General features: G+C 61.1%; 1 protein-coding gene across 2 annotated transcripts in view; it reads left to right on the forward strand.

Annotated features, from left to right (window-relative positions):
• CASZ1 (castor zinc finger 1) overlaps nucleotides 1-24,250 on the forward strand; it is a 147,533-nt gene that overhangs the window by 109,179 nt on the left and 14,104 nt on the right. For both annotated transcript variants that reach the window (XM_029229536.1, XM_029229537.1), the window contains 7 exons: nucleotides 12,393-12,869; nucleotides 15,826-16,660; nucleotides 18,116-18,184; nucleotides 20,111-20,201; nucleotides 20,883-21,047; nucleotides 21,977-22,149; nucleotides 22,407-23,254. In XM_029229536.1, coding sequence (XP_029085369.1) covers nucleotides 12,393-12,869; nucleotides 15,826-16,660; nucleotides 18,116-18,184; nucleotides 20,111-20,201; nucleotides 20,883-21,047; nucleotides 21,977-22,149; nucleotides 22,407-23,254 — 2,658 coding nt within the window. The remainder of the gene's footprint in view (nucleotides 1-12,392; nucleotides 12,870-15,825; nucleotides 16,661-18,115; nucleotides 18,185-20,110; nucleotides 20,202-20,882; nucleotides 21,048-21,976; nucleotides 22,150-22,406; nucleotides 23,255-24,250) is intronic.

The following is a 24,250-nucleotide window of genomic DNA, read 5'->3' on the forward strand; positions in this document are numbered from 1 at the left end:
CGTGCGTGAGCGGGTGGGAGAGCCCGCGTGGGCACAGAGGACACGGGGCTCTCCGGCCCCCTTCCCCCAGCCTCAGGCCCCCTCTGAGGGTGAGGGAAGGTGCTTCCTGGCCTGTGGGAAGCCCCGCCCTGGGATGGGCCCCGTCCCCCACCCACCTGCTGCCTCCCCCCTTGAGCCGTAGCCAGCTTTGGGTTTAGGGACTATAGGATCAGGGAGGTGACAGTAATTCCTTACTCCAGATGGCTGACAACTGCTAAACCCCTCCACCAGGGCCACAGTTTTAAAAATACTCCTAAATTAGGCCCCTCATGTCATCTTCATTGGCCTCAGCGAGGGGATTGTGGAGATGGGCTGTAGGGAGGGTGGGGTATCGGTGTCATCCATAGCACCTCTCTGCCACCTGCTGCCATCCCCGCCTTCTTTCCTGGGGCTCCTGGAGGCTGTGCTTACCTGCCCGGGGCCTGCCTCTCCCAGGCCCTTCCTCTAATCCCAGAATAGCGCTTGCCCTGTCTTCCCTTCAGGGCACAGCTCCCAAGTTCTGGGGGTCTCAGTCCCTGAAAGAGGAAGCCCCTCCCGCCAACACCGGAGCGCCCTCCATGTGCCCAGGCGCTCCCTCCCACATGGTCAGCCACCCACGTGTCCTACTCATTTCCGGGGGTAAGCCAGGTCATAGAGCCAGATGCCACTTGTGCTTCCCTGGGAGAGCTGAGGAGCCTGAATCCCAGGCCCTGCACCCTCGGGGTGCTGGTTCAGAACCATTTGGGGTCCTTGCCCAGCTGGGCAAATGTGGGGCTTGAAGCCTCTCCAGCAGGGGGAATCCATGGGGTGTTTGGGGCTGATGGGCCCTGGAGCGGTCTCCAAGGTCACAGAAAATTCCCTTTTAAGACACAGACGTGGAGCAATTTGATCTGCTGGTCATGACAGGGCCTAGGTCAGGAAATGGGCCTCTGGATTTGCTTGGTCCTGACGCGTGAGTGACCTGGGCTTTCAACAAGTCTCTCAGCCTCTCGGGCCTCAAACCCCTTCCAGTTCTAAAGTTCTGTACGGATCTGGGACGGCCACCACCCTGACAGCTGCCACCCGCAGGAGCCCCTTGTCCAGCCAGAGCTCCTTGCCGTGCCGTGGGGGGCAGGGGAGAAGTTGGGGGTTCTGGAAACAGCAGGTTAGGATGAGTGGCCTGCTCCCAGTTAGCCCACCTTCGAGCATACCAGTTAGAAGGCCTCTGTCCCCACCTGCCCTCCTTGGGGCCCCGCCTTCCGCCAGTCCTTCTCCCAACCCCCAGCACACCTTCCCTGCCCACCCCCCCCAACCTTGGGCACCGTGCGGCTCAGTCAGCCTCCTCTGGCGAGGGCGTTGCAGCTCCTGTCGTTCTCCTTCGCAGCCTGGCTCCCAAGCAGAGCAGCTGGCTGCTTGGGAAGCATCGCCTGCCCCCTTCCTGAGCTCTCTCTGCCTGACCCTCTACCCTCCCCTCACCAAGGGTCCCTTATCTTGGGGCAGGGGGTGGAGCCTCAAAGAGCTCTGCCTGGAAAAGAGGGAAAGGAAAGCTGCTGGCTCTTCTCTACGTCTTTGAAGCAAAGTTTGTGCCCAGATCCCAGGTCCTTGGGGCCTTGTGCTCCCCTGGCCGGCTGTGCCTGCAGGGGCCTTGCTGAGAGGCAGTGGCATGGGCGGGCACCATGGAGGCCCAGCCAAAGCGAGTTCCTGCCCTCTGTGCCCACCAGCTGCCCAGGAACCAGATCCTAGGAGACACAAGGTTAGAGAGAGCCTCTGGCCTCAGCCCAGCGTCTCACCTCCACGCGTGGCTTGCAGCTGCTCACGTCAGCCCCTGCAGCTGTGATGTGGAGGAAAGAGCAGGGGAACCTGTGCCAGGGATCTGGTGGGGCTGCTTGCCTGGGCCAGGGGCTGGCTTCTGGACTTGACACTGGGCCAGGATGCCAACGGCAGGCACCAGGGTAGAGGGAGGCTACGGCAGAACTAGGATCCCCGGGCAGGCCCGGGCAGGTTGGCACTGAGAGAGATGGGAGAAGGCCAAGAGGAAGGTGGAGGGCACCGGCATGGTCCTCGCGGTGTCCCTGTGTCACACCCTTTGCTCTGCCCTACTTGGGAGAACCTGAGTTGGGGATGCTATACTGAAAAAACACTTTTGGGAACTAATGTTCTGTGGTGAGGAGAGAACACTGATTTTACAGAGGCTCTCCTTGGAGAGGAAGGACAGGCGAGGGCAGCAAGGCTGGCCATGGCTTCTGGGTTGCAAGGTCAGCGCACGGCCCTGGGAGAGCACCCCACCAACGTAGCCTGTGACAGCTGGGGCCCAGGGAGTCTGGGAGAAGGAAGAAGTGAGAGGGCAGCTTGGGGAGCTGGTAAGTCTAAGGCCAGCCCGGCGGTACCTTGGTGCCCATCACCTGGCTGGCATGAGATAAAACACGTGCGTTGTTTTGCCACTAAGCATTCCTGCTGTCCCTTCTTCTCTAGCCCCCGAGGCTTTGAGGGAAAAGTAGTGAGCGCACTGGCCTCGTCCAGGTGGAGCCCCTCCTTTCCCCGAGGCTCCTCCCTGCCTCCCCCCACCCCTCCCCACCCCCCCAAACCCAGCCTAGGTGTCTGAGCCTCTGGGCAGAACTTGTGCAGGGAGAACGGGAGAGGGGAAGGATGAGTGGCCTGGCCTGCTAGTTGCAGGGCATCCTGGCCTTAGGCCAGCCCCCCGGGCCCGGCTCCCTGTGGACCTTTGCAAAGGAGGACTCCACCAGTGGGGCCCACCTTGGCCTAGTGAGCCGGGTGCTTCCCCCCTTCAGGTGGGGCCCAGCATTGGTTGGGCCATCTGGTCTCCCCCTCCCAGAGGATAGAGGGGCAGTCTTGTCCCCTGAGTCCTAACTCATGCTTATTAGTAGGGGTCAGTGGCTTGAGGAGAGTTCTCAGGGGTGTACATTGCACTGCCCCGGCCACGGGAGCAGGGAGAGGTACTTGCCCCACTGGGAGAGAAGCCCTGAGTGGCTGGGGTCCAGGCCCAGGAACCATTAACCGCAGGGTCTAGTGATGCCCATGGTGCATGGGTACCCAATGCCTCCCCCAGTCAGGTCCATGCCGGAGTTGGCTGGATGTGACCAGGGCACTGGGCTCCCAGAAAGTGCCTGGGGCCAAGCTAGACTCTGGCATCGCAGAGCCTCCGCAACCTGGCTCGGCGGGTTTCCTGCCAGTGTCAGACCTCCTCTCCCGCTTCCACCGTGCCCACCCTGCTACCCCGGATCCCAGTGGGGCTGGTGGCCCTGTACAGACTCCAGAAGGGCTTCCCGGACCTCATCCCCTCCTTCCCGTCTGCCCTCAGTTTCTCACCCTCTAGGCCTGGAGTCTCCCCGACCCAACGCTGGCCCGGTCCTCCGTGCCCCCTGGCTTCTCAGTCGCATTTTGCTGCCAGCGCAGGGCACTGAAAAACTGCTGGCACTGCCAAAAACCCTGTGTGCGCTATGACTCCCCAAACATCCCTTTATTTTTATTGTTCTGTTAATTACTGTTTAAACTTTAATAAGTCACTTCGTCAGGAGGGGGGACCTGCCGTGAGCTTTTCTGTGCAAACACGGGCCCGGGAGTGACTCGGGTGTAATATAACCCTTTATGTGATGTGGGAATGTTTAGATTGTAACAGAAACTTGTTATTTTAATGACAGTTGTGTGTGTGGGGGGGCTGCGCACTAGAGAGGAGGAGGGTGGGTGCAGCCCTGTTCCGCTTGCGTCCCACGAGGGCTGGGGGTGGCCTGGCCTTACCAGGGTGCTCCCGTGCTGCTGCCGCTGAGCGTCTAGGACACCGTGGGGCCCTTCCTGGGCTGCCCACATTCAGGCTCGGGGAGAGGCTCCAGGGTGGCTCCAGGGTGAGAGAGGCTCGGGGGCTCCAGGGTGGGAGGGCCCAAGGAGAAAGTAGGGCTTTGTGGCAGGTGGGGAAGCAGGAGGATGCTGAGGGTCCCCAGATCCCTGGACGAAGGCAGGGCCGTGCAGGGCTGGACCAGTGCTTCCTGCTACTGAGGCGGGGACCCTGTCCACAGTCCCCATCCAGCACGGTGGCAGGCACCATGCTGCACGGCTCTGGGCCAGACATGTCACCCCATGTCCTCCTTTCAACAACCCCGCATCTCAGGTGAGCACACTGATGTCCGGGGCAGGGATGTAACTGGCTTAAAGTGGGAGGTTTTTTAGAGGGCGGCCAAGTTCCTAATGTCAGTTTGTCTTATTTGGAAGCTGCCAAAGTCCAGCCGCCCAGGCGTGGTCTCAGCGGGCCGGACGCTGTCCCGTAGTGGCAGGGAAGGGCCCACCTGGGAACCAGGATCATCCCCCTCAGCCCTGGGACAGGGCTCACCCCTCAGGCCCCTCCACCTACCCCCCCAGCCCTCTCAGGAGGAGGGTCTACGAGGTGAAGGGGACATGGAAATAAGGATTGTCCCCAAGTCTGGGCACAGGCCCTCTTCCTCACAAGGGCTTGGCTCCGTCTCAGGGCGTTAGGGGCTCGAGTCCAGGGTTGGGGTGATGGTGGCCAGGCCATCCCCTCTCGCTCTGGTGCCCCCGATCCTTTACACCCAGAGGTACTCCTGCCCCAGACCCACTTGCAAAGCAGGTGACCCCTGGAGAGGGAGCCTTTCCCCAGCACCTGTGGGTCTCCTGTACGGACCCCAGGCCATCTGGGCCCAGTTTCCTACTTCATCTTCATTTGGTCCCTCTATCTGACCATCCATCCACGGGTGCTCCCAGGGTTGCATCTGGTCCCTCCTCTCCCTCTTTGGCTGCATCCCACGAGGGCCCCTCCGCGCCTCCTTCCGGGCAGGGCCAGAGGTTCAGGGTCCCGCTCCCTCACGCTGGAGACGGCAGCAGCCCCCCAGATGGCAGCGGCAGCGTGGGCCACGAATCGCTGAGGTTTTCCTTTTCCGAGCAGCGCGTTTCCCTAAATTGTCTTTGACTGCGTGCATGGGTAATGAAAGTTTATGCCCTTGTTAGAAGGACAGGCGGCCAGTTCCAGTTAGAACTGGGGCTCTCTGCCGGCCAGCCTCCCCTCCAGCCCCCTCCCCCGAAGGAGAGAGAGCGCGAGCACAAGTGTGCGTGCGCGCACACCCCCCTCCCTGGTGGATAAGAAGGCTGTTAGGGAATGGGAGAGGGGACGGGGTAAAAAAGAAAAATAATTTTCCGTATTTGTGTAAGTTGCTTTAAAAGCATTTTATCATGTCATAAAAAAGGGAAAGTACTCTCAGAAATTGATCCTCTCTGCCAGCCCATTGGACAGAAGGACGTTGGGATGTTAATGGCCATCCTGCTCCAGGGTGGCTTATTAAAAAATTTATACATAAATGCTTAAAATTGCATAAATTATTTAAAAAAAACCAACAAAGTGAGCAATCTGAATTCCCTCTTTTCCTCCCCTTCGCTCGGTCCCCCTGCTGTGTCCCCCCTTTTCCAGCCCCTCATTGCGGACCTCCCGGTCCCGAGCCCCATCCGCTCCCCAGGGCGTCCCCCCTTTCCTCCGCTTCCCACTACACCCCCAACACCGTCCGCCCTGCCCTCCTCCGGGGTTTCCCTGCCTCACCCACAAATTAGTGAAACAGCCAACCCACCACCGAACACTCACAGGCACACGTACTAATAAAAGCACCACTAATAACGCCCCCAATCGCGGAATTAAATATTAAGGCCAGAGGAGGCGGACGTGGAGCGGAGCTGCCGCCACCGTAGCCGAACTTGGAGCTGATGCGTGTGTCTCTCGCAGGCGTGGAATGTCACCCACACATCCTGGAGACTGGAGTGGGGAGTTTTATGATGGTTTTTCATTGATTTGTTTCCCCAGCGCAGCTGCCGACCTCTATTGAGGGACAAACATAATCAGCACTGACGCAAATTAGATGGTTATTCGTTTTGAAAATTGACAGAAAAACAATAAAAAAGATGAAATGCTCCCAAATCAATAGATATAATGAAATTCAAATAATCCGAGAGATGAGGTCTCCATGGCAACTGATAATGTGGAAAAGAAAACAATTTAATAAAGGACAGACACACTTTGAAAACAGATTGGGCCCAGGGAGGGGGGCGGGCTGGCGGGCGGAGGGCTGGAGCGCGGCTGGCGAGTGAAGGATCACTGTCCGTCCCAAGGACACCCGCCATAATTAAGCGAGGCTTTCGGCCCCAGAAAGTGCAGATTCAGGTTTTAATACACAAAATTATTTCAGGAGCAGTGAATCGGAAAGTCGTTTGTAATGACCTTCCTGAGAGGCCCGGGCGCAGGGCATGCTGGAGGCTGGGCGGCCGGCCGGCTGAGTTATGGCATATTTGTGTTTTTATAGTGCAGAGGGGAGGGGGTGGGGGGGAGGGGGGGAGAAGGTTAAACAGTATTTACAGCTCAGTTGTTTTCAGAGAGGAAAGAGAAATAGAGTTCATGGGGAGATGCAGTGGGCAGGCGGGCGGGTGAGCTGGGGAGGCCTGGGGGCGAGGCAGGAGAGGAGGTGGGCCTGGGCAGGTCTTCCACCCTCGGGCTGCCTGGCCTGGCCTTGGGGACCCCCAGGGGGATGCCAGGACAGGCCGAGGGGCACCCAGGAGTGGCCTCTCCACCCCAGTTCCTAGTGGGGCCTTCTAGGACCAGGGCCTCTCTGGGGACGGGGTGGGAGTCTGTGTCCAAGCTCTGTGTGCATCCAGCCACACCTACTCGAAGAGAAGGTGAGGCATTCCTGAGGCCGCTGCGGAAAGGTCGCCTTGCCTGGGCACCTCCAGGGCTCTGCACAGCAGCCGGTTGCTCCTCTGGACGGCGCTGCCCTACTGGAGTCCTGTGCTGTGTGTCTGGGGTGTGCCCAGCCTTGGGCACGGCGGGCGAGGACCTGTCAGCGGCCTGCAGCTGACAGCCTCCCTGCCCCGTCCTTGGGCTCCACCTCCCTGCCCCCGGCGCACAAAAGGGGAAAGCCTGGTCCCTTGGGGTTTGGCAGAGGCAGGGGCCACAGAAGGGGAGGGGACCCTGCAGAGCCCCCTTGCCGCCCTCCAGAGCTGCTTGCCTGGGCAGGGCAGCTCAGGCACGGAGAGCCCGGCCCCGGGGGTTCACCCCTCCCTCAGGCTGTGTCCCCTTCAGGCTGTAGGAGCCACATTTGTGCGTTGTTATCATGCCACACACAGCACAGCCGGTTTCCGGGCCGCTCTTCGTGTGCACGTATGAGTATAATATGATTGTACAAATACAGAGACGCCCAAGCGTGTGTGCGTGCGCACGGTCTGTGTGTGCAGTGTGCGTGTGCGTGTGTGTGTTTTAAATCTCCCCTGGGCGGTAACTCTTCTTTTCTCCCCTTCCTGTTTGGCTGTGACCTGGGGGAGATTGATGGCCAGCCTGTGCGGTGGATGCTAACAGTTCCTCTGATTTATAGAGTTACTTACGCTAAGTGAGGCCACTTAGACGCGTCTGGATAGTAAACCTTTTAACTGGACTAAAAAATCATAATAAATAAATAAACAAAGTGGGGCAAGGAGGGCCCCCAGCGGCTGGGCCCCCCGCTTCCCGACTTGGAGCTGTTGGGGACCAGGGGACCCAGCTGAGAGCCCTGAGGGGCAGTGGCCACTCCTCCCACCTGCAAAAACGAGGCATGGGATTGGGCCCAAGAGGGAAGGACACCCTTCTCCTCGGGGACAGGTCCTGGCTGGGGAGATGGGGTGGGAGCTGTTAAGATGGAGATGGGCTGTGTGGAGGGGGAGGGGGAGGGGGGGGCCCTGAGGGAGCTCATGGGGAGCAGGGCCGGAGCAGATGTCTCTAGGAACCGTTCCTTGCTTCCCAGACTCGCGGCTCCTGTGGCACCGAGACTTTTCACCACAGTGATCACGCTTGTAATGACTTGAACGTCTGCCCCCTCGTCTAAACTGAACAGTCCGTCATGGCAGGAACCGGGACAGTCCGCCTGCTCATTTCACATCCTCAGAATTCAGCCCAGAGCCTGAACATAGGCGCAGCACCCCAGCACTGGGGTTGTGGCCTGTCAGGTTCAAGTTCTTAGGGGCTGCAGGGAAGCTCCAACACTGCTGCCACCCTAGCTGGGAGGCTGTGGGAGGTATGTGTGAGGTCTCAGATGGTGAGACATCGGAGCCCAGTGGGAGTCCGGCTCTGGCACACTCTCTGGGTGACCGTGACAGTTGACAACCTCTGTGAGCTCTGCTTTCTCACCCAGAGATAGGACAGGGGATAGGACAGCGGCCGTATGGGGATGCTGGGGGACCACTGAGGTGATGCTCTGAGTTGCCCAGCACTGGGCAACTTTAAACAGCTGGCTCAGAGGGTACCAGCTGTCATATTGCTCTAGGCAGTGTGGGCCAGGGCGGCCACCAGAGCGACCCAGCGGTGCCCACGGCCCCCGAGCCGCCTGGCAGCAGGCAGAAGGGCCCAGACCACCCCAACCCGAGGGGACGGGTGCCTGGCCCCTGCCTCACCACTTCTTGATATACAGCGGGCATTAGGCCGCCCAAAGGGGACACTGCATCCTTAGGAAGAAATATGTCCTCATTTTTCTTAAACACCGTTTCCACTGAGTGAAATGTTTAGAAGGGACACGCAGGGAGAACTTTATTTCCTACCAGGGAGTTCAGAGCCACCAGGCAGAGCCCATAAAGCACCCGGAGCCTGGTAGCTGACAGTCCGCCCGGCCCCAAAACACATTACTCACTGGTGGGGAGGGGCTGCCAGGCCTGCCCAGCCCCTGGGGACTAACCGCCACCCCCAAGGCAGGACAAGTGACTCTGAGGTACCCAGCCATGGGCAGTGGGCACTGGAGCCTCTGGTCCCCTTGAGCCCGGGCTGCCCAGGGCAGGGGAGGACCTGGCCCTGACCAGGCGAGGAAGTGGCCATTCCAGCCACCCCCGTAGTCCCCAGGGATCAGGGATGAGGGGCCCAGGTGCAGCTACAGGAGCCCCCACCTCTCTCCCTCGGAACTGGCAGGAGCCCCGGCCTTCCCCAGCCTTTGGAGGGAGTGATGAGGTTCCTGCCATAGCGGGCCCTTCTCCCGAGGCCCTCCCTTCATTCGATTTCTGAAGCTGGCTGATTTACATATTTATAAATATCAGTAAATTATTTATTGTAGCAATCTGCTGCACCATTTTACCATCACAGTTAACACTTTAGGGGCTCCGTGTTATGGGAACCGGGAGTGAGGGTGAGGAGGAGGTGGGCAGGGAGGCCTGGGACTTCCTGGAGCCTTTGTGGGGACATGGTGGCGGCCCCGCACCTTGCTGAGCCCTGACCTTCATGAGCTCGGGCTCTGGAGTGTCTTCACGCCTCCAGGATCAGTCTCCTCCTCTGTCATATGGGACGACGACAGTACCTGCCTCATGGGATCATAGTGAGAGGTCGTGAGCTAGTGTCCAACAGGTGCAGGGACAGTCCAGTTCTCGCCCCTCCCTTTCTCCACCCTGAGCAGGACCCACTCAGCTTGGAGACAGAGCTGCCTGCCTGCTGGGGGCTTGTTGCGTTTGGAGCCCTGGGAGGGGAGGCTCAGACTGTGGGAGCCGGCGAGGGGCCATTTGTTGCTGAGTAGGCAGCCTGCCCGCGGCCCAGCCCTCCAGCCTCTCCTGTCCCCTCTGCCTCTTCTGGGCCAGGTGTCGTTTCCTGGTCTAGGGGTCTCGTGCCCAGATGTGGCGCCACACTTGCCTGTTTGTCCCCTCCCAGGGCTCAGCTGCCTTTCCCCAGGTCCTTGACTGTCAGGCCCTGTGCTTGGCACAGATAAGCACTCTGTCTCATCTTACAGTCCTGCAGCCCTTTTCACGGGGAGAAAGCTCGACCAGGGCCCAGGGCTAGCGAGGGGCCGGAGCCAGGACGACTGTCTGACCCCAAAAGCCAGGCCATACCATGGTGCTGTGCCACCTCCCAGGGCTCGCCCTGGCCCATCCGGCATCACTGGGGCCCCAGGCAGGAGGCTGGGGGAGCCCTGGGCTGGCTGCCTGCGTGCAGATACTGACCCACTCCTCTCCCCAGGCCTGGCTGGGATCCCTGCAGCCGCCCCGCCCCTCGCCTCCTCTCTGGAGCCCGGCCCTGGGTGAGCAGTACGGCAGCCCCCGCGCCTTCCCACCCTCCGGCCCAAGCCTGCCTCCTGGGCAGTATTGTTCCCAGAGGAAGTGTCCAGTGTAAATAGAGCAGCGGGCAGGCTGGTGGCGGGAAGGAGATGAAAGGGGCAGTGACAGGGCCGGGGACGGATGGCTTCCTCCCATTGAGGCCTGGCCACGGCGTTTATATTTTAGGGAAGAAAGTCAAGGGAATGTTTACATGGACGGGAGCCTGGGGTCAGACCACGAGGGGGGTAGTCTGCAGGTCCCAGGGCCCTGATGGAGGGGGAGGGGAGAAGGCCCCACAGGGTGGGCCGGAAGACAGGCGGGCAGGCACCTTGGACCTCAGCTCTTACACACACACCCCAGCTCGCAGCCCCAGACTCACACGCATCTGCCCTTTGGAGTAAGGCCTGCTTCTGCCTCCTGCCCTGCACCCCAGGCCCACACCCCTTCTCCACCGCCACCCCTGGGACCAGCAGTAGAGTCAGAGGGAGGGAAACATCTGGAAGGCAGGTGGGCTGGGGCAGAGCAGCAGCTGGAGGGCAGGTGTAGGGGGCATGGGCGGAGCAAAGGGGCCTGCGGGCGGGGGGTGGGCCCTGGGTGCACAGCTGCATCGCAGCTGGCGGGGGCCCGTGAGGGACTGAGGCAGGCACACAGCCGAGATCAGGAGCGGGTGGGGGGGGCGGGGGGGGCCCAAGTGCCAGGAGGCTCCAGGATGGGTGGGGGCCCAGGGAGGGGGTGTCACCAGCAGCAAGTGCAGGCCTGGGAGCTTCTGCTTCCCTCTTCCTTGGGATAAATATTTATAGATTCATTTGCCGTCTGCCATACACACTTGGCTGCTTACCTCCCGGTAAAAATAGAGCAGGCTCCCCACTCCCACCCTTCCCTTCTCCACCAGGGCCGGGGACAAAGGGGGCCAGGTGAGGCCAGCTCCCCATAGGCCTGCTGGAGGAAACTTGGTGTCACGGAGCCTGGCGGCTGGCCCTGAGGCCGGGTGGGATGGCATGATGAGGGGCCCCATTGCTGAGCTTTGAGAAGGAACCCATGATGATGCTTTTGGAGTTTTGGGTGTGGGCAGTACAGACTTGGAGATGCGGACAAACGTGGGTAGAGTGGGCATCCAGCTAGGGGTGAGGGTGGGGCCCGGCAGAGCCAGGGCTGCAGGACTGGGGGAACTGGGCTGGGCTGGGCTGGGATCCCTGGGCAGCTGGCTTCGAGTCAAGGGTCTGGGGCAGCTGGGCATTGTCTGTATCGGGGGGCAACCATCTGTGTGTACAAGCCAAGTCTGCTTGTAGATGAGCTCCTGGCACAGGCGTGGCCGTCCCTGTCTGAGTAAGCCTCTCAGTGCGTTCCAGGCGTGTGGGTTTTTAGGGTCTCGATCCATTATAGTGAAGCCCCTTCTGACCATGGATCTGGGAGCAGAGTCCCCTTGCTTAGCCTTCTGACCTGTGTGGAGACTCGGCCATGCCCACCTCTCTATTGAGGGCCGCACGGAGGAGCCCTGCCTTGAGAGCATTCAGTGGGGCTCCCTGTGCACACAGAGGGAGTGTAAGCCAAGACTGTCTGCCATGGCCGCCGCCCGCCCCTGGTACCACCTCGGGGTCTGGCGCACAGTAGGAGCTCACTACGTGGATGGGTGGACAGACAGGATATACAAATAAACAGGTGGAGGTGTGTCCACTTTTGTTGGCCTTTGTGGCGGGTCCCAGGCTGTATGGTTAGTGGTCTTGCCATTTACCCCCCAGGACCCTGGGTGCCCCCGCTCAGCAGCCGTGAGGGAGGTGGCTAGCGCTGGGGCAGCCTAGTTAACGGTTCCCGGCCAGTTGCGTTGGGCTGTCGTGTTGAGGGATTAGGCCCCGTAACTGCAGCCTCTGGGCTTCCTGCTGGGGTTCTGAGGAATCCCAACCTTCCCAGCTTCTCAGGGCTGGAAAGTGGGCCTCGTGGGACCAGCCAGGCCTTCCAGGGCAGCAGGAGCTGGCCGAGGCAGAGAAGGCGGAGCCAGGTCCTGTGGCATGTCTGTCCTGCCTCCTGGGGCCAAACAAGGGGAGGAAATGTTTCCAGAAGCCAGGTGCTGGGAAGAAGACTGCCCCTTGCGTTTAAAGAGTCATTCGTTCATTCATTCGTTTGCTCGTTTACAGAATATTCCTGAACCCCCTAGTATGCGCCAGGCTCTGAGGATAGAGCTCACGGTCTAGTGAGGGGACAAACACACCCTGGCCTTGGGACGGGGCGGTGGAACTGTCACTGGGGAGAGAGAGACCTCTGGCTTGGGGGATGCGGGGGCAGGGCATCCGCCCCGGCTGTCGAGGTGGGTGGCCGGGCCTGGCACACACGCCTCTGACCCTTCTCCTCCATCCCTGCAGCTGAAGGCACCCGGTGCCCCGACCCGCCTGCAGGCAAGCCCGCGATGGCGGCCAAACGCAAAGGCGGCCTGAAGCTCAACGCCATCTGCGCCAAGCTGAGCCGCCAGGTGGTGGTGGAGAAGGGAGCGGAGGCCGAGGACAGCCCACTGCGGCCCCGGGACAAAGTGCGCAGTGGCCCTGAGTCGGGGGTGGCCCGGGCCCCCCGCAGCGAAGAGGACAAGAGGCGGGCGGTGATCGAGAAGTGGGTGAACGGGGAATACAGCGAGGAGCCGGCACCCACGCCCGTGCTGGGGCGGACTGCCCGGGAGGGTCTGGAGCTGCCACCCGAGGGCGTCTACATGGTGCAGCCCCAGGGCTGCAGCGACGAGGAAGACCATGGCGAAGAGCCCCCCAAGGATGGCAGCGTCATGGAGGAGAAGGACTCGGACGGGGCAGCCTCCAAGGATGATAGTGGCCCCAGTGCCAAGCAGGCTTCAGGTGGGTGTCTAAGCCCCGGACGGGACATAACCCCACGAGGAGGGCGGCCCGGCGGGGAAGGAGTGGTGTGTGTGTCCACGGAGCGTGCCCTCTTCCCTCAGGGGCAGCAGGGGTGAGGAGGGAAGGGCCTGAGAAGGCAGCTTCCCAGACGTGTGAGCCGGGCTGGGGTGGGCTGCCGAACACACAGTGGGCCTTCAGGAAGCAGTGGATGGACGGATGGACTGGTGGACAGGCTGACGGATGGATGGAGGGACGGATGGACGGACGGCGTGTGGGTAGACGACTGTCCACACGCACCTGCATAGGGAGGAGCCTATTGGGGGGCGCAGTACCTGGACATGCATGTGGGGAGCGACACCCAGCCAGCATATCCCGTTACACCCACCTGCCCCAGACGCGGTCCCCTGGCTGACGTCTCTCCCACGAGATGGCTAAGAGCTGGCCTTTCTGGTGTCTGCTTGGCCTTAGATGAGGAGCTCCTTCTGCTCTGGGGAGGGAGGGCGTCTCCGCTAGGACGGGAACTCTGGGCCTGGGGTCTTTTTTCAGCTCCCCAGCCTCATTCCCAGGCTGTGCCTGGTGTCCCGAGCCTTCCCTGCCCACTTCCCGATCCCCTTCCCCTGAAGCGAGGGGCGCATGTCCTCCCTACGCGGGGAGCCCTGCGCAGCCACATAATTATGCATATAAGATATAAACAGAGCTGTTTAATTACCCTTCGCCACATCAGTGACAGAGTAATTAACAAACATTGCAAGATCAATGAGGAAAAGTGTGACCTTCAGTTTCCTCTGATAGGAAAAGCCCTTGCCGTTCCCAGACGCAAGGTGATCGCGCTGGGCCTGAGGAGAGGGGAGGGACAGGGACAAGGGCCACTGTCCCTTCAGCGCCCCAGCACCTCCCCGGGGTAGTGGAGGGCTAGGATGGCAGGAGGCAGGGCTAGAACTGCCAGTGGCCTCGTGGCTGCAGGCCTCGCCCCTCGGGTTTGAGGCCCAGTGGGACTGCAGGGTGACACCCAGGGCGGCCTGCTCAGCCCAGGCACTGGAGCCAGGCAGCCGGAGCCCAGGCTGCCCACCATGGGCTTGGGAATGCAGGCCTCTGGGCTGCCCCTGGGACCCCTGCCTGGCCCCCTCCCTGCTCTAAGCCGCCTGCCCTTCAGAGCCTTCTGTTTCTCTGCCATATATAGTGAGGGCTCAGCTGCCTCCAGCTATTTTTAGCCCCTTTCCCTGGTCCCTGAGCCACTGAATCTAGCAGCCAGGGCCCACTCCTCCCGGACTGGGTCCCCAACCCCAAGTAGCTTGAGGTCAGGACAGCAGCCCACCGGCCACCCCGCCCAGAGGAACAGCTGTCCGTCGGTTCCTTGAGTCGCTCTGCCCACCTTGTGTGCCAGGTGCTGCCCGTGACTGTCCTGTCTCCGCACCTGGCGCGTCCCGGTCCCCGCAGGACTACCCTCCTGCCTGTCCTCCCAGGAGCTCAGAGGCTCTTTCTACGTGCTGCTAGCTTCTCTCTTGTGCCAGAGCCCAGCCCCGCTCTCAGACCACTTCCAGGTGTGGTTGGGAGGAAAGCCCTCCTCGGCTGCCCTGCTGGGTCCTGGTCCTCCCACCCCTGCTTCGGCCACGCCTTCCCCTGACCGTGCTTTTAGGACCCCCAGCCTGGGGTCCTGCCGCTCTGTGTGCCTGGGTGTGCAGGCTCAGACATGAGTGGAGAGAACACGCATGTGCCCTGGGGCCCAGGTGAGTCTCACCCACCTGTGTGTACCCACTCCTGATTCAGGGTGTAGCACATGGCCGGTGTTCAGCGAGTGCTCTGTGCAGGAATGCGTGTGCTGGGGAGTCGCAGGCCTATTGTGGAGGAAGGTTGTGTGTGGAAGGAGTTTGTCTCCAGTGAACAGCGCCAGGCAGAACAGGGTCATCTTGCCCCTGCCATCCTGAGACTCATCTTGGGGAGCTGACTGTGGAGTTGGGAGTGGTTTGTGTGCACGTGTGTGTGTGGGCGGGGAAGGTCGCTAGGGCTGCGAGCTTGAGTGTGCACGCGTGCATGCATGTCCCTGTGGGGAGGTTGCTTCGGGGGATTCTCCGTGTGCCCCACTGTGGACACAGTGGGGCGATAGATGGGCCAGACTCAGCCACTGCCTTTACGGCCTTGACTCTCCTCGGTGGCCCACCCTCGTGCGTGAGCACAAGTGACCAGAAGGTGGCAGGGAGGTTTGAAGGACTCTCTTCGTCATAAGTCTTGGCTGGGGTGGGCGGGCCCTGAGGGAGTCTGAGTGAACACATCCGCAGGCTCTCTGCCCGTCGGCCCTGTTGTCTGGGGCCATCAGCAGCCTGGGGGGCCGGGAGGGGCCAAGAGGACAGGTCCTGAGGAGGCTTGGGGCGAGCCTCTCATCCTCCCAGGGATAAGGGGCCTGTGTGTCCATTTGTGGGGGCCAGGGAGGGTCCTCCAGGCAGGCTCAGCCAGGCCCACCCCTGACCCCATCCCCAGTGGCTCCCTCAGCCCCTGGGGTCCCTCCTGACTGCCCAGCCCCTGGCTCACAGCCCTACCTGTCCCCAGCCCCCATTCCCACCCCCACCCTGGGAGGCAGGTTGGGATCTGGCCTTACTTCCAGTAAAATGACTTCTCCTTCATATTAGGCCAAGGCAAGAGAGCGGAGACATTTATGAAACTTTGTTTAATGTACTGAAAAGCCATCGGCCAGAACATTTAGGAAATTGATTTTCCTGGCATTGATGAACTCGTTTTATTTTACCCCAGTATTAATTACTTTTTTTTTAAACAAATTAATTTAAGAGTCGTAAAACCTAACAAGTGAGCCAAATGTCCATAGATCATGTCCCGCTCCACCCTTCCCCAGGCCGGCCCCCTCCCTCTGTGGGCAGGGCGGCGGTGGGGCTGGGGGCGGGTCCTGTCCCTGGGCTACCCTGCTCCCTCCCAGAGGTGACGGCCCCTCTCCTCCCTGCCATAGGAGAGGCCTCCTCGCTGCGGGACTACGCGGCCTCCACCATGACCGAGTTCCTTGGCATGTTTGGCTATGATGACCAGAACACGAGGGACGAGCTGGCCGGGAAGATCAGCTTCGAGAAGCTGCACGCGGGCTCCACGCCAGAGGCGGCCACCTCCTCCGCGCTGCCCGCCTCCGAGGACGCCCTCAGCAAGCGGGCACGGTTCTCCAAGTATGAGGAGTACATCCGCAAGCTCAAGGCCGGCGAGCAGCTGTCCTGGCCGGCCCACGGCACCACAGCCGAGGGGCGGGCCGGCAAGGAGGCCCTGGGCTCCCTGCCTGGCCTGCGGCTGCCCAGTAGCACCGCGCACCTGGAGACCAAGGCCACCATCCTGCCCCTGCCCTCACACAGCAGTGTCCCCATGCAGGGCCTGGTGGCCCGTGCCTCCAAGTACGACTTCTTCATCCAGAAACTGAAGACGGGTGAGAACCTGCGGCCCCAGAACGGGAGCGCCTACAAGAAGCCGTCTAAGTACGACCTGGAGAACGTCAAGTACCTGCACCTCTTCAAACCCGGGGAGGGCAGCCCCGACATGGGAGGGGCCATCGCCTTCAAGACGGGCAAGGTGGGGCGCCCCTCCAAGTACGACGTCCGGGCCATCCAGAAGCCGGGCCCCGCCAAGGTTCTGCCCACCCCCAGCCTGGCTCCTGCACCCCTCGCCAGCGTGCCCACTGCTCCCAGTGCCCCCGGGCCAGGCCCTGAGCCACCTGCCTCCCTGCCTTTCAACACTCCCGAGTACCTGAAGTCAACCTTCTCCAAAACAGACTCCATCACCACGGGGACCGTCTCCACTGTCAAGTAAGGCGTGCACCACCCTCATTGCCAGCCCTGCACCCGGGACTGGAGTGGCCCGGAGGCCCACTTCCTGCCTCCGAAGCTCACACTTATGGACACCCACACCCATACCTTATGCACATCCACCGTGCACCCAGATTCTCACACACATGCTTCCGCACACGCGCGCACGCACACACACGCACGCACACGCTCCTCTGCCTACATAATCGCTCAGCCTCAGCTCACGCGCCCGCACGCCGCACCTCTTGCTGTGCGCACACACGCCCTCACGGCGGGTACAGGCACACCGCACATCTTGCTGTGCGCACACGCGCCCTCACGGCGGGTACAGGCACACCTTGTTTTATTGCGCTTCGAAGATAACTGCGTATTTTTACAGATTGAAGGTTTGTGGCAGCCCTGCACTGTCGGATGACGGTCAGCAGTTTTTAGCAATAAAGTTTTTTTTATTTAAGGCATATGCATTGCTTTTTCAGACATAATGCTATTGCACACTTAACAGACTACAGTGTAGTATAAACGTAACTTTTCTGTGCTCTGGGAAACCAAAAAAAATTCGTGTGACTCGCTTTATTGCGATATTCACTTTATGGCGGTGGTCTGGAAGTGAACCTGCAGTATCTCCAGGGTCTGCCTGTACTTCTGTGCACGTGCTCATCTGCTAACACACATGCCGCAGGGTACTGTAACCCCCACGTGCCCATGACAGGCTTTCTCTGCCTGCCACCGTGAGGGCCAGTTGCCGGCTTATGGTTGGCTGGGAAAGCCCTACTCTGGGCTGGGGTTTCTGGGTTCCAGGCTGATGGCCAGGGCTCCCAGGTTCAGAGCCTGCGCCATGGGGAAGGCAGCAAGAGAAGGTAGGAGGCTGGGGTGGGGTGGGCACACCCAGCGCAAAGCCCTAGACCATGGCAAAATAACTGATGGATCAATGCGTGGGGCTGAGTGAGACCCTTCCCCTCAGCCACCCCTCCTGGAGGCGGGTCCAGAAACCTGGGAGTAGATCTAGGGGGCTGCCCTCGGCATCGGGGAGGCCTTTCCGACCACCCAGCCACACTTGCTTGGTGCTGTTCCTGCACTTTCCCCTGGCGTCCTCCCCAGTGGTACCTGGTACCCCTCTTCAGCCAGCAGCATCCTGACTCTCTGTGTGCAAGGCGGCCAGGCCCCAGCTTCCCAGGCTTCCTATGCTGTTGGACTCTAGGTCAGATCCACGCCCAAGGTAGGGCCCTCCAGCCCTGGCAGCTGAAGACGGCCCAGCCCTTGCCAAAGGTGGGCTAATTGAACCTGTGCTAGTTTTCTGCCTAAGGACTTTTCCAGTCCCACCCTAAGCGCCCAGAACACTACACAGTGAGCGAGAGAAGGGCCAGGGCCCCAGGGCAGGGAGCTGCCCCCAGACACTCTTGGGGCATCAGGCCACCTCGTCTGCTAATCATCTGTGCCCTGTGTGTCTCTCACCAGGAACGGATTGCCCACAGATAAACCAGCTGCCACTGAAGATGTAAACATTTACCAGAAATATATTGCCAGGTAGGCCCCTGGGGAGGAGACTGCCATGGAGAGAAGGTGGGTGGGGGCAGGAATGCCTGGGCACCATGGGACCATATGTCCATGTGACCACTAGTACCAAGGTGCCTGCTGCCTCCCCGCCCCCATGCATTCCTGCTTCCAAACCCTCCCCAGGCCTGCCCTCTGCCCCGTCTCAGAGCCCCCGCCCCCTTGATGTGGTCCAGGCCACATGCCCTTAAGCAGCTTGTACCCCCGGCAGGACTGGGGTACCTGAAAGGGCCCTAAGGCAGGGCCTGGCCACAGGTGAGTGCAGGTCCCCCCCTCCACAGCTCACTGTGGGCTTCCCTGGTGGCGCAGTGGTTAAGAATCCGCCCGCCAATGCAGGGGGCAAGGGTTCAAGCCCTGGTCCTGGAAGATCCCACATGCCGCGGAGCAACTAAGTCCACGCGCCACAACTACTGAGCCTGCACTCTAGAGCCCGTGCTCCGCAACAAGAGAAGCCACCGCAGTGAGAAGCCCGCGCACCACAACAGAGTAGCCCCCGCTCACCACAACTAGAGAAAGCCCGTGTGCAGCAACGAAGACCCAACACAGCAAAAAATAAATAAATTCAATAAATGAATAAATAAATAAATAAATTTTTAAAAATTTTTTAAAAAGGCTCCACTTGGGGCCGGGTGGGGGGGTGGCAGGCGGGGTTGCAGGCCCCTGTGGAACGGTTGGGGATGAGAAGGGATGTGGGCAGGTGGCCTCAGTGTGCTCCCCCTCACCACCTGACTCCAGACCTGCCCCTTTACATCCTTAAGGCAGTGGGATTGGCAGGTGAAGAACCTTCAGATTCCCCCACCCACCCCACTCAGGCCCCCGGCCCCCAGCCCCTGGGGGTGCAGCACAAGGCCGGGGCTGTGCCCTGGCAGCCGTCTTTCTGTTGATCTCCCATAGTTTTGCCGGCGCTCTCTGTGTCTCCCTCCCCTGTCCCTCCCTGTCTTTTCAGCTTTGCTCTGCTCTCTTTATTATTATTGTTACCATTATTATTAGTGCCTCAGCAGATGGCCCTTTTGGCAGCTTCAATATTTATTTGCAAGAGGTTCTCCCCGCACGAGGGGCTTCCCTCCCGCAGCCCCACACCACGCGCGGCGCAGCGGGGCAGGCGGGCTGAGCTCACCACCTTGTCCACGGTTGTCACGGGGCGCTGTCCCCGGTGGCCATCGTCCAGGCTGTGAGGCCCCCGCCCTGGCAGCGTTGGGGCCTGGAGAAGGCCTGGGGTACTCTGGGAGGGCAGGTGGTGGCCAGGCAGCACGGGGCTCTTGGCTGCGGAGTTGGCCGGAGAGCGCGCTCCCTGCCACGGGAAGCCAAACAGATGCTGCGCTTTAAAAATTCATAACTCTTGGACTGTTTCGAGTGTCAGGAAAGCCCAGAACAGAGAGAGCCCTTTAACACCTCTTAGCAACAGAGCCCTGGGCTGGCGCAGCTGGAGTCCCCAGCACCTGGCCCAGCACTGAGTCAGGGGTGGGCGGGCAGCACCTGCAGAAACGGCAACCGGGCCACCTTGGGGGCTCATGCCTTCAGCATCCCATCCCAACCCATCCCATCCCAGGGCTCTTCCCCTGACCCTGCTCTGGCTTCTGGCTTGGCCTAAATTCCTCCTCCCATCTTGGTGCCAGGCCTCTGTGCCCCACCTGGCACTCCCTCCCGGGGCAGATAAGGCTGGGTCTGCAGTTCAGTGGGTCTGGGATTCCCAGCGGCCCCGTCACTCGCCCTAGCCTTCTCAGCCTCTGCTCCTTCACCCCAGCAGACCACCTCTGCCCCTCCACATGTCCACCCAGGGCCCCTGAACCGCAACAGCAGTTCCCTGGATCAGGGGCACGGACTCTGCTCAGCCGCTCAGGCCGAGGGCCCTGGAGCTGGTATCCAGAGAGGCCTGAGCCCACCCCTTCTTCCCTGCAGGTTCTCAGGCAGTCAGCACTGTGGCCACATCCACTGCGCCTACCAGTACCGCGAGCACTACCACTGCCTCGACCCCGAGTGCAACTACCAGGTATGTCCCACGGGCACCAGCCCTGCTCCTGCGGGCTGGCACAGCAGTGGAGGGGCGTCTTGAAAGCAGGATGAGGTTACTCGGTTCTGCTTGGGCCACCTGAATTTGACTTGGGCAGGCAGAGAGCCCAGAAAAGCTCCCAGCCTGTTCTCGTTCCCAGATTGCTGCCCACAGGCATCTACCTTATCTGATCGAGTCTTCCCAGTGTCCTTAAGAGGCTGGTATTACTGCCCCATTTTATAGATGGTTGTGTTGAGGTTCAGGCGGATCGGCCCTTACGTTCAAAGCCACCCTCTGGTAGGTGCAGAGCAAGTGAGCGAGAGGCGGGAGGTGGGTGCGGGTGTTCTGCATGAGGCCACTGCCTCTGTCTCCCCAGGGAGCCCAGCTTGGCAGAGCCCACAGGTGGCAGTAGACAGAACGAGTTGTCACCTGTCAGAGCTCCTCCCTGAAAGGCCTGGCCCGATTTATCTTCTCTGCTTCTGGGCCTGCTGATGGGGAGACTACGGGGAGGTCAGGGAAGGGTCTGTGGCTCTGGAACCTTTGGAACTGTTCCCTCCAAAGTCCAGGGTGCTGGCCTTGGGGCAGTCTGGGCTGCCTCGACCCAACAGGATGATTTCTAAGGAGACGGGAGGGCCCTGGGGCCAGGCCCAGCCTCCTGCCCACCAGGCCCTCTCCCGGCAGAGGTTCACGAGCAAGCAGGACGTGATCCGGCACTACAACATGCACAAGAAACGGGACAACTCCCTGCAGCACGGCTTCATGCGCTTCAGCCCGCTGGACGACTGCAGCGTCTACTATCACGGCTGCCACCTCAACGGGAAGAGCACCCACTACCACTGCATGCAGGTGCCCCGCCCTCCCCCCCCCCCACCCCAGAGGCAGGGCCCCTCCCTTTGTCCCTTCCCAGGGCTGGACGGCCAGAGGAGAGAGGCCCAGGGGCTCAGGCTCGGGCAGTGTCCGGTGGGCCAGGGTGGGGCCTTCCCCATGGCCATACTTGGTGCGGGTGAAATTCAGCGAGCTGTTTATACAGACCGACATTTTTCAGCCTTTAACACCAAGAGCAGCATTGCACATGGTTCCTGAGGAGGTTTTTGTTTAATTCTTTGTTTTAATGCCACGCAGAGTCTGGGCTTTTTCAAGGTGTCAGGTCTGGGGGGGAGCGACTTTCGTTTGCAAATAGCAGCCCTGCGCCTCCCCCGGTATTTGTCAGGGGGTTGTTATGGCCTCCGTGAAACAACCTGGGCCAGGAGGAGAGGGGGGCTCGCTCTCTGGGCTCTGAGATGGTGCAGACACTGGCACGGTCCAGCCCTCGAGAGTGTTCAGATTCCACTGGTTTTTACTCAATATGGCAACGTTGCCTGCCTTGGCCCAGCCAGGGTGGGGTAGGGAAGGCCCTGTGCCAGAAACTGTTCGCCAAACAAGTCCCCGGCCTACAGGTGACCGCCAGGCCCCAGGGTCCAGCCCTGCTCACCCCCGGGGGCTTTAGAGGTAGAGCCACAGACTGGGGACCCCCAAGCCACCTCCTGCAGGATGGGACTCCCACGCCTGTGTGGGGACGTATCCCGGGCCCTCTATGAGGACGACCCACGCCCAGCACGGGCCAGGCCCTGGGGGCCTGAGGGGTTGTCCTACCTTAACCTCGGTGCCCCCAGTCGGACGTTTACAGGTGCCGAAGCTCCCCCGAGCAGGCTCAGCTGCACCCAGCATCATAGCCGCTCTGACCTCGCCAGGGTGCCTGGACTCAGTTCCCCTGTCTGCCACTCCGGCCCCTGCAGGTGGGCTGTAACAAGGTGTACACGAGCACATCGGACGTGATGACCCACGAGAACTTCCATAAGAAGAACACCCAGCTCATCAACGACGGCTTCCAGCGCTTCCGAGCCACTGAGGACTGCGGCACGGCCGACTGCCAGTTCTACGGGCAGAAGACCACGCACTTCCACTGCAGGTGAGCGGGAGGCAGCCAGGGAGGCCTCCTGGCCCGGGGAGGGACGGCAGGCAGGGCACCAGGCCCGTGGGTGGCTCGGGGCCCCACCTCCTCAGGGGTGTAGGAACAGGAGCAGAGGGCTGCTCGGAGTCCCCGCCTTAGTTTCTGGCCTGGTCTTCCATCCAGAGGCCCATCCCTCCCAGGGCCACCGTGGGAGCAGGGCAGGGCCTCCCCCTGGCCCCGTGAGGCCCCATGACAGCCTCCCGATGTCCTGCCAGGCGCCCCGGCTGCACATTCACCTTTAAGAACAAGTGTGACATCGAGAAGCATAAGAGCTACCACATCAAGGACGACGCCTACGCCAAGGATGGCTTCAAGAAGTTCTACAAGTACGAGGAGTGCAAGTACGAGGGCTGTGTGTACAGCAAGGCCACCAACCACTTCCACTGCATCCGCGCCGGCTGCGGCTTCACCTTCACCTCCACCAGCCAGATGACCTCCCATAAGCGCAAGCACGAGCGCCGGCACATCCGCGCCTCGGGCTCGGGCGTGCTGGGGCTGCCGCCCTCGCTGCTGGGCGCCAAGGACACGGAGCACGAGGAGTCCAGCAACGACGACCTGGTTGACTTCTCTGCCCTGAGCAGCAAGAACTCCAGCCTCAGCGCCTCCCCCACCAGCCAGCAGTCCTCCGCCTCCCTGGTCACCGCCACTGCCACCTCCGAGGCTGGGCCCAGTGCCACCAAGCCTCCCAACAGCAAGATCTCGGGGCTGCTGGCCCAGGGCCTGCCTGGCTCCATCCCCCTGGCGCTGGCCCTCTCCAGCTCGGGCCTGCCCAGCACTGCGCCCTACTTCCCCATCCTTCCAGGCCGGGGCAACACCTCCCTGCCTGTGGGTGCCCCCGGCCTCATGGGTACCATGTCGTCAGGGACAGCAGCCTCAGTAACCCCCGACACACCCGCTCTGGCTGCCTCGGGAGCTGGCGACTCGGCCGCAGCGGCAGCTGCCTCTGTCCCGGTGCCCCCTGCCTCCATCATGGAGAGGATCTCTGCGAGCAAGGGCCTCATCTCGCCCATGATGGCCCGGCTGGCTGCGGCCGCCCTCAAGCCCTCTGCCACCTTTGACCCAGGTGAGCAGGCTGGGCCCAGCCTGGGAAGCGAGCACCTCTCCAACCCCAGGAGCTCTCTGGCCTCGGTGCAGAGCCGAGCAGCGGGTGTTTGTGTGGCAGGAGTGTCTTCTGTTCCCTGCCCCCGAGACCCCTGCCCCCTTCTTTGCCTGGTCTCTGCCTCCATCCTCTTTATTTCCTATTCGGGGCCCCTCTTTCTGGCCCACCCGCCCCAGGCAGCTCACGTTTCTGTTTTTTTCATCTGTGAAGGGGAAGCAGTAGTCCCGGCCTCACGGGGTACCTGTGCATCCCGGGGCAACTACTGGCTTCCCCAACCCTGCCATGTCACCCTGGACTAGTAGGGGCTCCCGCTAGTCCAGCCCCTAGTGGGAGCAGTCCCGGAGTCCCAGGCTTCCCTGGGACCTCTTCCAGGTGACTGGGAGGGCATGTGAGTCCAGCCAAGTGGCAGGGTGGCCGCAGTACAGGGATGCTCAGGGGATTCGTGCCTGGACAGCCCGTCAAGGCCAAGGATGCCCTCCCAGGGTCTCCCTGTCCATCAGCGCTTTCCAGTCGCACTTTCTGTGGTAGTGGGAGCATTCTGTTCCGCACCGTCCAGTATGGTAGCTGCTGGTCACATGGCTGTTGAGTGCTTGAAATTGGCTAGCGTGACCCAGGACTTGGATTTCAGCTGGAATTTCTTTCACTTGAGCCAGACCGGGCCGCTGGCGGCCATGCAGAGTCGCCAAGTCACATCTGTGTCCTTCCTCTGGCTCATCGTGGAGAGAGGTTCTCCTTTCTCCCAAGTTTTCTGCTCTTGAAAAAATTTTTTACTCTTTTTCTCTGGATTTTTTTTGGCTTTTCTGTTTCCCTCACTTCTCTCCCTCTGTTTTCCCCCATCCGGGTAATTAGCATCAGTCAAATCCTTTAGAAGAGTTCGGCTCACATCTGGGACGTGGCTCCCTTCCTTCCTTCCTTCCTTCCTTCCTTCCTTCCTTCCTTCCTTCCTTCCTTCCTTCCTTC

The sequence above is a fragment of the Monodon monoceros genome, unplaced genomic scaffold (assembly GCF_005190385.1).
Source record: "Monodon monoceros isolate NGI ecotype Baffin Bay Population unplaced genomic scaffold, NGI_Narwhal_1 Super_Scaffold_18, whole genome shotgun sequence".
In the NCBI taxonomy this organism is placed as follows: Eukaryota; Metazoa; Chordata; class Mammalia; order Artiodactyla; family Monodontidae; genus Monodon; species Monodon monoceros.